The sequence below is a fragment of the Marmota marmota genome, unplaced genomic scaffold (assembly GCF_001458135.2).
Source record: "Marmota marmota marmota unplaced genomic scaffold, marMar, whole genome shotgun sequence".
Taxonomy (NCBI): domain Eukaryota; kingdom Metazoa; phylum Chordata; class Mammalia; order Rodentia; family Sciuridae; genus Marmota; species Marmota marmota.
Window position 1 is genome coordinate 23,059,779 of NW_026000068.1, and position 14,875 is coordinate 23,074,653.

General features: G+C 33.6%; 1 protein-coding gene across 3 annotated transcripts in view; it reads left to right on the forward strand.

Annotated features, from left to right (window-relative positions):
* Positions 1-12,421, forward strand: part of Acadm (acyl-CoA dehydrogenase medium chain) — a 36,208-nt gene extending 23,787 nt beyond the window's left edge. For 2 of the 3 annotated variants that reach the window (XM_015490525.2, XM_015490527.2), the window contains 4 exons: positions 268-408; positions 1,253-1,348; positions 9,936-10,184; positions 11,686-12,421. In XM_015490525.2, the coding sequence (XP_015346011.1) occupies positions 268-408; positions 1,253-1,348; positions 9,936-10,184; positions 11,686-11,757 (558 nt within the window). In that variant the 3' untranslated portion in view covers positions 11,758-12,421. The remainder of the gene's footprint in view (positions 1-267; positions 409-1,252; positions 1,349-9,935; positions 10,185-11,685) is intronic. The other variant, XM_015490526.2, reaches the window with a different exon arrangement.
* The last annotated feature ends 2,454 nt before the right edge of the window (positions 12,422-14,875 follow it).

Sequence of the window (14,875 nt, forward strand, 5' to 3'; positions counted from 1 at the left end):
CAAGGGTTTTCATAAAGGTCCAAGTTGTGGGCCCTGGGGTCTCTGTTGCAATTTATCAATTCTTCCATTGTAACAAGAAAGTAGCCATGGAAGATATATAAACAGACAGGTGTGTTTGTATTCCATTAAAGCTTTATTTACAAAAACAGGATTAAGGCCATAATGTGTTGCCCCTGCTTTAGATAATTGCAGAAAGGCGTCTAACAATGATTAAAGCTGAAACCGATGTGACTCAGAAATATTAAAATATGACAATTTTCCTATTAGGAGTTAAACATGGGCCAGCGATGTTCAGATACAAGAGGAATTGTCTTTGAAGATGTGAAAGTACCTAAAGAAAATGTTTTAATTGGTGAAGGAGCTGGTTTCAAAATTGCAATGGGAGCTTTTGATAGAACCAGACCAACAGTGAGTAATATGAGTTTATAGGATTCTTTATTACATTAAGTAAGTTTTTATTTTAACATTATATGCTTGGTGGGGTTGTTTTCCTTGTTGTTGTTTGAACCCAGGGGTGCTTAACCACTGAGCCACATCCCCAGCCCTTTTTTGTGTTTTATTTGGAGACAGGGTCTTGCTGAGTTGCTTAGGGACTTTTTAAGTTGCTGAGGCTGGCTTAAAACTTGTGATTCTCCTGCTTCAGCATCCCAAGCTTCAAGGATTATAGGCACACACTACTGTGCCTAATGTGTTTTTTAATGTCTTTATTTTAGTAAGGATGGAGGAGAAATGTTACTTTTATCTTTTATAATTCTTCAGCTTTTTTTTTGCTGCTCATAGAAATTATTTTAGCAAATGCAAAATTAATGTAGTTTCTGTAGATTTACAGAGAGGCAGTCCACACACTTGATCATTTTTGTTGATTATGTATTTCTTATTCCTTTACCTATTAAGAGTATTTCCCCTCTGAGGCTTTCCCTTTTCAAACAGAGAATGTCTGTCTTCTAGGTTATCCTGTGCTTTACAAATGACTACCATTACCTTTTTTAGGGAGGGTTGGTACTAGGGATCAAACCCAGGACCTCTTGCATGCTAAGTGCATGTTCTACCACTAAGGTACATCCCCAGCCCCACCACTACCTTTAATTCATAAATAATTGCCTTGATTCTTCTCACCCCCCATACTCCAACTGCCTTAAACTACAGGTCATTTTCTCTTGCATAATCCTTAACATAGATCTTAGGCAGGTAGCCATATATTGTGTTTTAAAGACAACATTAACTATTTCTTTACGAACTATTAAAATACTAGGTAGCAGCTGGTGCTGTTGGATTAGGACAAAGAGCTTTGGATGAAGCTACCAAGTATGCCCTGGAGAGGAAAACTTTTGGAAAGCTGCTTGTAGAGGTAATTTAACACTGTGCTTGTTTTGTAAAATGTAAAGACACTTATTTTTATCGGAATATCTATTTCTTACTTTGGTAGCAAGAAGATAACCAGAGTATTATGAGGATGGTTTTTAACAATAAATTTTCTTTAGACAATGCCAGTAACCATTGGTTGCTCTGGGGATTATTTTAAGAAGAAAAGGAACAGCTAACATTTATTGGGTACCTCTTGTATACCTGGACACTAACTATACTATGTATTTAAATACATTTTCTAAATCTCCCAGTAACCCTTTTCTTCATGGTGCTTTAAATTTAATCTCTCTTAAAGATCTAGAAACTGAGCTTTAGGGATACTAAGTAGTTTTTCCAAGTCTATACAATTTAAAAACCACAAATCCAGGATTCTATTTTATGCTTTCAGTCCATGTCACTTTCTATATCTTCTTGTGTATCAGATTTTAGTACTGAAAAGTCAGGTCTTCCACTGTTGTAAATACTTTCCACACATGAGCATTTAATCCTCTCAGCAACCTACATTGCTCCCATTTGACCCATGAGGGAATTAAATCTCAAAAATATTTTACAATTCACTCCAGACCACAAAACTAACATGAAGCAGAACCAGTTTTTGCACCTGGCCTCTCTGATTCTAGCATATTACACTGTACCTTTACAAAATTTGTCAATCCTACCTCTTAAATATGTCTTTATTTATTTATTTATTAGTTGTAGTTGGACACAATACCTTTATTTATTTTTATGTGGTGCTGAGGATCAAACTCACGGCCTTGCATGTATGAGGCAAGTACTCTACCACTGAGCCATAACCCCCACCCCTGAAATATGTCTTGATTCCTTCCTGCATCCCCACATCACCACTGTTGTATCTTAATTATGCTGGTATCACTTCCCTTGTAACTGGCTTCTCAAATCCATCTTTCTCATTGTATTTTCTAAAATAGGCATCCAAAGTCATTGCTACTTGCTTTAAAATAATAAATATTCTCATTAACCAATTGAAAATACAAAGTCAAGTCTTCTATGAATTACCACAGAAATTCTTAACTCTTCAAACATTGATTTCCCCATGTATAATCTACCATGTACAGTGAACCTATTTGTATCACCATATGTTAGTGATTCTCAAATCATCTTTGGTGAAAAATGAGTTTAATTTCCAATCAATGGTGGATCATTTTTTAATAAAATATAATATTATATTTTAATAAAATATAAAATTTAATAATACTCAACCTAAATTGAGTAACAGAGCTGACTCTGAAACAAAGAGTTTATTTGAAAATAGTAATGGATTATAATATAAATATGCATGCTAGGGCAGATCATAGACACATCTGAGGGAGTTGAGACAATAGGAAACTCTTAAAGATAGAGGAAGTCCATATAAGTTGTTCTATAGCAAAGACCGTTGGGGACTTGTTGCAGAAGTTGACATTAGCTCATTGGTATAGACAGCCATTTATAGGCAAGTGTTCATGTGCAAGCAAATTATCTGAAATTCTGCAGTTTTGTGGAATTCCTTGTGAACTTCCTGTCATAGACATACATATGTGAGGGACTTTCCTTTATGGCCTCAGTTCTGTTTCATTAAGACCTAAGTGACTTTATTTTGTTACTGGCAACTTTCACAAATGTCACAAAATGTTTAATTGCTATAAAAGTTTCTAAATGCTTGCTGTCACCTACCTTCTGTATCGTGAACCAGTAATAGGTTGTAGACTACCACTAAGGACAGACCAAATTTGGATTAGTATCTCTCTATTCTGTATTCTAAATGGTTTTCTCAGGTATAGTTTCTAATTTTCTAATCCTATTATATTTTTAATGACAAAATTTAATCTCCATAACATATATTTATATTAGGTTCTTTTCCATTTCGTCCCTTCTATTACGGTATTCTGGTTTTTTTTAACATAGTATCTCTTTTTCCTTTTATCTCCATAATCATGCAAAAATTCTTCATTCATAGTTTACTTCAGATTTTATTCTGTTATCTCTGGATTTCTTAGTGCCAATCTTTTAGTATATTGCATCAGGCAACTTCATTATGGCCAGTTATCTCCTGTTTTAATTTTTGCTTCTAAGCTTATCTGCAGGAGGTATTATTTTTCTTAGTACATTGTTGAAGCAGCCTAGAGCCTGACTTTGGTACCTTTTTTTCTATTTTTGTCAAGTAACACAAAGATTTACCATTCCATAAGCTGTTCTTTTACATTAATTTTTCTACTTGGAACTTCTGTATATTATAAGTACATTATATTAAATGTTAATTTAGCTTATTCAAAATAAGTAATATCTATATATACTATAAAATTAAGATCTGTCATCTTTCAGGTTCTTTTTTTAGAGAGAGAGAGAAAAAAAAATTTATTATTTATTTTTTTAGTTTTCAGTGGACACAACATCTTTATTTTATTTGTATGTGGTGCTGAGGATTGAACCCAGCGCTGCATGCCAGGCGAGTGCACTACCGCTTGAGCCACATCCCCAGCCCCTTTCAGGTTCTTCTTACCAGATTATCTGAAGATAACTCTTTTTTTGACTCTTCTTCAACTTAATATGGAATCTTCTCCTTTTATATTCCCTTTCTTATAGGTTCTGAAGATTCTTATTCAGTATAGGAAAAGTCATATGAAGAATTCCTAGTTTTTGCTTACTATTTAATTTAAAATACAGTCTTAGATATTTATCATTTATTTCTACTGAAGATTTGCTTCCCTCTTAAGTACTCTATGAAATGTCTTCTTTGATATAATGAGAGCAACTAAGAACAGAGCAGGGAGGAAGAGCAGGAAGAAAAGATTAACATTAAACAGAGACATGAGGTGGGAGGGAAAGGGAGAGAAAAGGGAAATTGCATGGTAATGGAGGGAGACCCTCATTGTTATACAAAATTACATATAAGAGGTTGTGAGGGGAATGGGAAAATAAACAAGGAGAGAAATGAATTACAGTAGATGGGGTGGAGAGAGAAGATGGGAGGGGAGGGGAGGGGGGATAGTTGAGGATAGGAAAGGTAGCAGAATACAACAGTTACTAATAGGGCATTATGTAAAAATGTGGATGTGTAACCGATGTGATTCTGCAATCTGTATTTGGGGTAAAATTGGGAGTTCATAACCAACTTGAATCTAATGCATGAAATATGATATGTCAAGAGCTTTGTAATGTTTTGAACAACCAATAAAAAAGAAATGCATTTTAATTAATAAGTATAGTGATGTGGTATCATAATTCCCTGTCACCCTTTTACCAGGTACCCCCAATCTGTGTGCTCTTTGCAGCTCCAATCTGCTAGTTTGTGTTCTCTGTATATAGTTAGTATTATGATTAAGAAGAGTCACTTCATACTTGAAATCCATGCTTAAATAATTGTTTAGGGGTTTCATGTCAGATATTAGGAAATATGTGATAAGATATAACCATATACTCCTCTGGTAACACATAGAAACTTGGAGCCAAGCAAAGTAAAAAACTTAAATCTTTTATGTTGAGTGTGTATTATAAACATGGCAGGAGGGAGGTAAAATGGTAAAAATTTAGTATGTTTTGTTAATTTTTAATAAAACTTAGGTTTTACCACCAATATTGTTTTTCTGTCCATATTATTCAGATTCATTATGACCCTCTATGCAGTCTACTTTATTCTTCTGCTTATTTACATTGAAATATTAAATTAACACTATAGGACCTGTTCATTACTTTCTAAAAGGAAATGATATTTTATTGTACTTGCTGTTTCTTTTTCCAACTCAAACATAACCAGTCTTGGTATAGCTCTTAGTTATTCCTCATTCTATTTCTATCATTTCTCAGACTCTTTCTTTTTCTTTCTAAGGAACTGGTGTATATGTAGCTTGTGTCCATTAACTCCAAAAAGAAAGATTGGGATTATTCCACTTTTCGTTTTTGTTTTTGGTACTGCAGATGGAACCCCAGGGGCACTTTACCACTGAGCAACATGCCTTGCCCTTTTAATTTTTTTTTTTTTTTTGAGACAGTTTCTCCCTAAGAGGCTTGCTTTGAATTTGCAATCCTCCTGCCTCCGTCTCCTGAGAAACTAGGATTATAGGCATGTGCTATTATACCCAGCTGACTTTTATTTTAATTTAATTTTATTTTATGGGAATATATAGAATGGTACTCTAATAAGAACTTTCTCATTCACTAGTATGTTTATTGTTGTTATTGCTTCTCTCTTTATGTGAATGCTGTGTCCGCTTCTTATCTTTATTTTGCTTAACCTGATGTGGCTGCCTGATAGTTGCTAAAAGTAAGAAGATGGTATTTTTTTCTTACCAATGATTAAAACCAGAAACATCAGTTATATATTATGAAGATAAAATCCCTTAATGGCAATAATTGTATATTCTTTTATCTAGTCAAAACTCTTTGAACTGGGTTTGGTGGTGTATATCTGTAATCCCAGCAACTCAAAGGACTGAGGCAGAAGGATCTCAAGTTCAAGGCCAGCCTCAGCAATTTAGTGAGGCCCTGAGCATCTTAGTTGAGAACCTGTCTCAAAGTTAAAAAAAAAATTTTTTTTTTAAAAGATTAGGGATGTTGCTCAGTGATATAGAGTGTCCCTGAGTTTAATCCCAGTAACCACCAAAAAAGAAAACAAACAAAAACACTTTGGGTGAAGTTGGTGCAGTCTAGTCTGGGATATTATGAAAGAATCTATTAAGAATAAACTCCCATTATATTGATTATTATTGTTAATTAGCAATAACTTTTCTCCTACAGTAACCATTTCTTGATAGGAAAGTGGATGAGGGTGAAAATGCTATGAAACTTGAAACTCAAATATGATTTACTTATCAAGAAAAAATATTTACATTTCTTTTTCCTTCCTTTATTTTTTCTGTTTTGCATTCTCCTCTATGAATGGTGGTCAGTGGCAGCCCAGTCAGGAAAAATGGAAAATAATTCATTCTGCCATTCAGAGTAATGAAACTTGGGGCTGCCAGTATTATTTTTCTCTTTGGAAAACAGTATGACTTAATAAAAAAGAGTCTGGACTGAAGGTCAGGACTAAATTTGAATCCTCCTTCAACAAAGGAGGATTTTGAGACCCTGAGCAATTTAATTAGCTTCTTTCCACCTCGATTTTGTCATCTGTTAAGTGGGAACTATGAAAACTCTTTCCCTGTGTGATCTTGTATTATTCTATGGCATTAAAGACAAAATATGTGTCAGTTGCTACAAATTATGTCTCTAGCCTTGATCTCTTCTCTGAGCTTCATGCTTGGATTTTCAGATGCCTCCTTAACTTCCCTACTTAATGTCCTGTAGGAATTTCAAAACTAAATTCACATTTTGTTCCTTTCCTCTTCCTTAATTATGTTATGCTCAAAATTCTGCCAGTATCTTCTCATCACATGAAGATTAAATTCTAAAGTCTTTCCACTGATCTTCTGTCAACCATTTTGTCTTTTTATTTTTACTTTTCCCCAAAATATGCTTAAGAATATTTTTTTCATTTCATTCACTTCCCGATTATTTCACTAACAGATCCGCTCTGTTCATTCTATGTACAATAATACCTCCAACACTCTATATATTAATCCTGCCCATTTTTCTTCATACTCTTATTACTATCTAACATTATATCATATATATGTTTCTTTATTATAACCCCTTATACTCTCACTGGAATATAAGTGAGAAAGGATTTTCTGTTTTTAGAAACCTTTATGCTCTTATCATTTAGGATATATTTTTTACTGTTAACTTCTATTTAATTTAATAAATAGTAATTGAACACTTACTGTATTAGAATTATAATAATTAGATGCTATTTCTGTTTCAGACACTATTCTAAGTGCTTTTCATGTATCAATTCATTTAATCCTCAGAATACTGGAGAGTAGGTACTGTTATTTTCATTTATCACATGTAAAAACATTAGGCCTACCCAACAAATGATGGATCCAAGACTTGAACCCAAGTAGTCACTTATTAAAAGAGCCTATCCTCCTTACATGCTACGTGTGGTATTCCAAGGGAGGGATAGAAAAGAAATTTAACAGTTTATTCCTTCAGGAACCTTTAATGCTACTTCGGAGGTAAGATACTGTCATAAAACAAATATTCTAAAGTCTTAGAAATAAAATAGGGCAGTATAAAATTTAAGTCCTAATCTAATAACTACAAGGCAGAGTAACAAACCAAAAGTAGAGAGCTTGTTATGGGCTGAACAAAACCACAGGAGGTCTGAACTGGGTTTACCAACTGAATGAGACTCCCTGGGAGTGAGTACCACCCCAGATATTTTAAATCAAAATCTCCTGAGGCATATGGGCAGCTTAAAGAAATTTTCTGTTATGTATTAGCTTGCCAAAGCTGTGATAAAATAAATATTTGCCCATGTTGTCAATAGAAATATAAATTGGTGCAACTTTTATGAACCACATTTGGCAATATATCAAAAGAACTTAGACTTGGGTCCACATAATGTAATCCATAATCTATATTCCTTAAGATTTTTAACTTTCATTTCAGCACTGTGTAGATAAAAACAGAATGTTTATTGTCCATAGAATGGATGGAATACTTTGTAGCTATAAAAAATAAGGAAGTTCTTTATGCATTGATATAGAAAGCTCTCTGAGACAAGAAAAGCAGAATGAAAATCCATCAATGTAGTAGTATAGAAGATGTGTAAAAATGTGGAAGACTATAGATATGTTTGCTTCCATATGTGAGAATATCTATGAGAATTAAAAAAAAAAAAAAAAACCTGAACATTGATTAACTCTTAGGAGGGGAATTAAGTGGAGTAGGTAGTGGGCAGGTATGGTAGAATAAGAAAGGAAACATTTTTACTATATATCTGTGTTAGCTTTGTGTTGCTATGACAAAATACCTATGATAATCAACTTAATCAGAAGACAGATTTATTTTGATTCATGGTTTCAAAGGTTTCAGTTCATGGTTACTAGGCACTGTCACTTTAGACCTGTGGCTAGGCAGAACATAATGGCTGGCAATATGTAGCAGAGCAGTTTCTCATCTCTTGGTGTCCAGGAAGCGGAGAGGAGCGGGGGGAGGGGCCTGGGGTCCCAATATACCCTTAAAGGGCACGCCCTAGTGACCAATCCTCCACTGAGGCCCCTACCTCCTAAAATTTCTACCACTTCCCAATGCAACATCAGCTCTGGACCAAGCCTTCAGTATGAGAGCTTTAGGGGGACGTTTAAGATCTAAACAATAACAACATCCACTTACAGTTTTTGACTTTGAATTGATAGCTATTTTACTTATTCAAAAATAACAAAACAATTTTTAAAAAGCTAAAAGAATTATTGGATTAGAGGAAAGGAAACAATTCAGGCAAGTTTAAATAAGGGAGGATATTATCCTGCTTATTGCACACAGGAGTTATTCATACTGGTTAATTATGCCTCCTAGAAGACCTAAGTCAATCTCAAGTAACTTGTCACATTCCAAAACAGTGCAGCCAGGTTTCAGTTACTAAATATAGTGAGTATATGAAATTAAACAGTTCTGTTTTTTTTTTTTATGATGGTTGGTTTATATTAGTTTGTAGTCAGGTTAGAACATATGTGGTTTTCATAACATCTAAGTTTTCAAAGTCCAGTTTGATGTGCTTACTAAAGGAACAGGTTTCTAGTCCTCTTATTGTTTCTGAATGCCTATAGAGCTTCTTTTAATGTATATTATTTAAAAGCACATGTCATTTTATTGTAAAATATTTTGTATTATAACAATATAAGTTAAATTAACTAATAAAATTCCATGATTCTATCATCTAGAGATAATTGCAGAGAATATTTCACTCTTTATTCTTTTTTCTATGAGTATATTTTTTCAAATTATACTATATATTTGAAAATTTCACATAATATATGGTAAACATATTATCTTGTAACACATCTTGACTATATAAATCATAGAGCACTTACCTATTATTGACAATATTTGTTTTATGTCTATATGCTTATGAATATCTAGGGGTTATGAAGCATGTTATCAGTATCTTACACCTTACCATGCTATTTTTCTCTATCTGTAGCAATTTTATTAATAAAAATATCCCAAAAGACACTAGAATATATATATATATAAATATATATATAAATATATATATATATATATATATATATATATATATAATTTGTGGTATTTGTGCTCAAAGTACATACATAAGCTTATACCAGTTATGGGAAAGCATTAGATATACCCAAATTGAGGGACAGTCTACAAAAAATGATCAATCAGTATTCTTCCAAAGGACAAAGTCATGAAAGACAAAGGCTGAGCAAACAGCCTGAGAGAACTTATGAAGAAATAACTAAATTCAGTGTGTGATCATGGAAAAGAAAGGATAGTGGAAAACCTGGCCAAATTTGAGTAAAGTCTGTAGTTTAGTTGATAATATACCAATTATGAATATCCTGTCCTTGCTCATTGTACTGTAGTTGTATAACACATTAGCATTAAGGGAAGGTAGGAATAGCTTTTCTGCAAGTCTAAAATTAATTTTTAAAGAAGTTCTAGGAGAAAAATTTTAAATTTTGTCAAGAGGTGTCTTTAAATTGCTTTCTTTTTAATTCTAGCACCAAGGAGTAGCATTTTTGCTGGCAGAAATGGCAATGAAAGTTGAACTAGCTAGATTAAGTTACCAGAGAGCAGCTTGGGAGGTTGATTCTGGTCGCCGAAATACCTATTATGCCTCTATTGCAAAGGCATTTGCTGGAGATATTGCAAATCAATTAGCCACGGATGCTGTGCAGATTTTTGGAGGCTATGGATTTAATACAGAATATCCTGTAGAAAAACTAATGAGGGATGCCAAGATCTATCAGGTAAGATTAAAAATGATTTTTTGTTGCTTATTGGGGGATAGAATATTCATAAATAATAGATTTTTTATTATTTAGAGATTTTATGCCACTAGTCATATAAAACTCACTATTATGGATGGCTGAACTACTTTTTAGAACCAACCTGCACAAAAAAGAATGTTATTTTTGATTAAGTATAGGACCTAGAAGGGACTAGGCTAACAAAGTAAATGATGAAGACATATATGTCTGGATCAGTGTTCTTTGAGTATTAACATCTTAACTAACTGTAGCCCACATTTTGCTCTCCCCAAAAGTATGCATGCCATTTAAAATTATGTTGAGTCTTGCCTGATTACTCTCAGATTCATTAAAACCATAGTTGTAGTCAGATGCCACCATGAGGCGACAGTGATATTTGATTTCTAAATTAAATTTGTGGTTAGAAAAACTTAGGTATAATTTAGCAAATAAGACAAAAATGGGCATCTTCTTCATTCATGGCTTAATTATAAGACATGCTCCTTAATATTCCTTCCCTTGCTGCCTCACCCCCACCAAATTGTTTGACAAATCCAGTCATTTGAAATCTTGAGTGGAATTAGAATGCTAGAAATGAAGCTGGGTGAAGTGGCACACTCCTGTAATCCCAGCAGCTCGGGAGGCTGAGGCAGGAGGATCGAGAGTTCAAAGCCAGCCTCAGCAAAAAGCTAGGCACTAAGCAATGCAGTGAGACCCTGTTTCTAAATAAAAAATACAAACTAGGGCTGAGGATGTGGCTCAGTGGTTCAGTGTCCCTAAGTTCAGCCCCTAGTACCTCTCCAATCACCCCCAAAAAAAGAATTCTAGAGATAATATGTTAGACATACTGCAGCCTCCCATTTAAACATGAAAAAAACTGAGGACCAGAATTTGTTCATATCCAAAATCAGAAGTTTATCTGGTAATAGTCTCCCTTTCCTGAGGCTTGTAATTATTATGTTATTATCAATTATTTAACTTTTCTCTACCATCTGAGAAAATGAACTAACAAATGGCTACCTAGGGTTAGAAACTTAGAATGGAAGTGAGTGCTTACTACTTGGAATATGTAAGTGACCAAAACCAAATCCTCCCAACATCCTTGTTTCTTTTAATATCTCTGTGCTTAAGAAGCAGGAGGGAAAAAATTAGGTTTAATATGAAGAATAGAAAATTCCTGAAAGTGACTAGATAAGAAAATTCAGAAAAGTTGGATAGGTATTTCAGCAATTTTAAACTTCAGTTTTCCCAAATTTTTTGAAACATAAGTATCCTCTTCTTTGATATTTGAAGACTTTTTCCAAAGTTTGATAAAATGATTTTAAGCTATTCTTACAGGTTCACAAAATCAGGTTTCAGACCCTCTTTATGCTACAGACCCTATATATAGTTTGATTCAGTTTAGTATTAAAATGAAGCTTCTACTGTTGTCCACATATTGAATAAATGAAGATATTTATGTACAAAAGATATTTAACCTACTTTTATATTTTTCTTACAGATTTATGAAGGTACTGCCCAAATTCAAAGGCTTATTATAGCTCGTGAACATGTTAGCAGGTATAAAAATTAAAAGAGACCTCTACAGAAACGTGGTTGATCGTTGAATAATTAGAATACAATCTACTGTTTATGTTTCAGAAAAGAGAAAAGGCTTTAAAATAAGTATTCTTATATAAATCTATACCATTGATTCTAATGTTAGTTTGCACTTTTGTTTAACAACTCTATGATTTCCCTTTTTTTCAGATAGATTTGGTTTCATTACAATTATGTGTTGTCATAATGTTGTGATGGTGCACACCTATAATTCAAGCTACTTAAGAGGCTGAGGCAAGAGGATCACAAGTTTGAGGCCAGCCTCGGCAACTTAGTGATTTAAATTAAATATTTAAATTAAAGAAAAAATTTTAAAAGGGTTGGGAATGTAGATTTTTTCTTTCCTTGCCTACCATGTGTGAGGCTCTGGGTTCAGTCCCCAGTATTGTGGGTCCTTTAGTATTACTGTACTTGAATTATATTAGCCAAGAAAATTACATTTGTAATTTGATGCCTTAAAGAAGCAGAAATACCTTGTAATTTTATTATTTTCCATGATATAAAATTAATCCTATGAATTCAAATATGCCAAAATTTACATTGAGAAAATATTATAGGATCTGGACAATATCAAACAACTTGCTAGCAACTTTGTAGATTTAATGGTATTATGTATTAAAAGTGTTTACAATTTGAAATGCACTTGCCTTCATTTCTGCACAATAATAGCCAAAATTTCAATATTCATATTTGCTCATTATACAACTATGAGAAATTTCTTGAAAATCTTTTTAATACTTGCCTTATTTAAATCAATAAAATTTGCCCTACATTATTTTTATATGACTGTTGAACTCTAGGTAACCTTTTGTTTATCATGTACAATCTTATTCATGTATATGCATTTTGAAGGGGAACTTAAATAAAATCATCTGTTTAGTGCTTAATAATGTATCATTGTGTATTCTTTCTAGAAGTTTTATTACTTCATGTAATATGTATACTTCCTAGCTTTACTATGAGATGCAGGTTGTGTTTTGATTTTAAATTGCAATGATGTTACCAACTATATATTTTTTAATCAGACTATTATTATGAAAGATCTCAGAAAATATAAATATAAAACAAGAACCAAAGATTGCAAATGTTTTATAATTCAAAATATATATTGCAAAAATGTTACACTAAATTGAGATGTTTTCTGATACTACTTCTGATTTTTCAATTTTTCTGTATCATATATCCTGTATTTCAGTTCTATTCTAGTATCACCCAAACTTACAAGTCTCTCAAGTCTGCCTTCACTTCAGAGGCCAATCATGTGTCTTCAGTCCTCAAGCTACCCTTACTTTGTCCAATATGAATACAAATTTAGGTATTCCCATGATGCCACCTCAAGTTTAATAATTTGCTAGAATGGCTCATAGAACTTAGAAAAACACTTTATTTACATTTACCTGTTTATAAATTACAAAGAATACAATTCAGGAACAGCCAATGGAAGAGAACACAGGGCATGGTTTGGGGGCTGGGCACTACATAGAGCTTCCCTGCCTTCTACCAGCACAGCAGGTTCCCAGCACCTCTATGTCTTCTCTAACCTGGAAGTTCTCTGAATCTCATTCAAGAGTGTTTATAGAGTTCAACCTCTAGTTCCTTTTGACCCCAGAGGAGAAGCTGAAAATCCCCACTTATGAGAGTCTGTTAGGGCTGCCCTAAAAAAAAAAAAAAAAAAATCCCTGCAGACAGGATGGTGCAAATAGAAACTTATTTTCTCAGTTCTGGAGGCTAGAATTCAGGTTCAAGGTGCTCTTAGGGATGTTTTCTGGTGAATCCTCTCTTCCTGGCTTGTAGACTGCTACCTTCTTACCATATTCTTATGTCTTCTCTGTGCTTATACCAAGGGTTGGATTAGGAGGAGCTCTGGTTTTCTTTTTTTTCTTACAAGGACACCAGTTCTATAAGATTAAAGGCCCTATTTGTGATCTTAATTGACTCCTTAAATACTGTCACCAAATTCCTTCACACTGAGAGTTACAGTTTCAACTTCTCAACTTGGGAATTTATGGGCAGAGGGTCCTATGTACACTTGAGTCCATATCATTACACTCGAATTGGTCTTTCTGGTGATCAACACCCTTTTGAGGCTATATAGGGGTCCCACCCTAAATCACCTTATTAGCATAAATGCAGGTATTTTTGAAAATGGCTCATTATGAATGATAAATGATATCTTTATCAAAGTAAATTAGTTTTTCCAAACTTTTTGAAACATAAATATCCTCTTTGAAGATGTTTTCCCCAAACTTTGATAAAATGATTTTAAGTTATTCTCACAGATTTCACAAAATCAGATTTCAGATGCTCTATATGTTACAGACCCTGTATATAATTTGATTTTATGCCAGGAACTGTGGACAAAGACCAAATATGTATTATACCACATTTATTATACCACAAAAATCTAACTGGGGGGTGGGGTACTGGGGATTAAACTCAGGGGCACTCAGCCACTGAGCCACATCCCTAGCCCTATTTTGTATTTTATTTAGAGACAAAGTCTCACTGAGTTGCTTAGTGCCTTGCTTTTGCTGAGGCTGGCTTTGAACTCCTTGTCCTCCTGCCTCAGCCTCCTGAGCTGCTGGGATTATAGGAATGTACCACTGTGCTCAGCTTAATGTTTTCTTTTTTAAAGTTTAAATGACTTTTTTTCATGCTAATATTGAAATTGTATTTCAACGGCACAAGATTGGTAAGATTTAGAGATTTCTTAATTGAATATTACATAGAAATTATAAGCTAAATAGAGAATATGCATTTCAAATGCAGATTTGAATTTGCAATTTGCAGATCCAAAATTTTACCTACCAGTTTAAAACATATAGCTTATAGACATGATATAAATGTGCTCTTAAGGCCATAGGAGAATACTGAAGTATGCTTTTTTAGCATTAAGCAATTATACAACTTATATGAATTATAACTTTTGAGTCACAACAAATTAAGCTACTTTAAGCAAAGAAGACAAACGTGTCTTAAATACACTGAAATGTCTCTTGGATCTGAAGAGCAGGAATGGAATCATTTACAAGAAGGGACTATAACCAGACAGTCTTGAGGAATCCATGAGACACAGTCTTTTCTTACTCCGA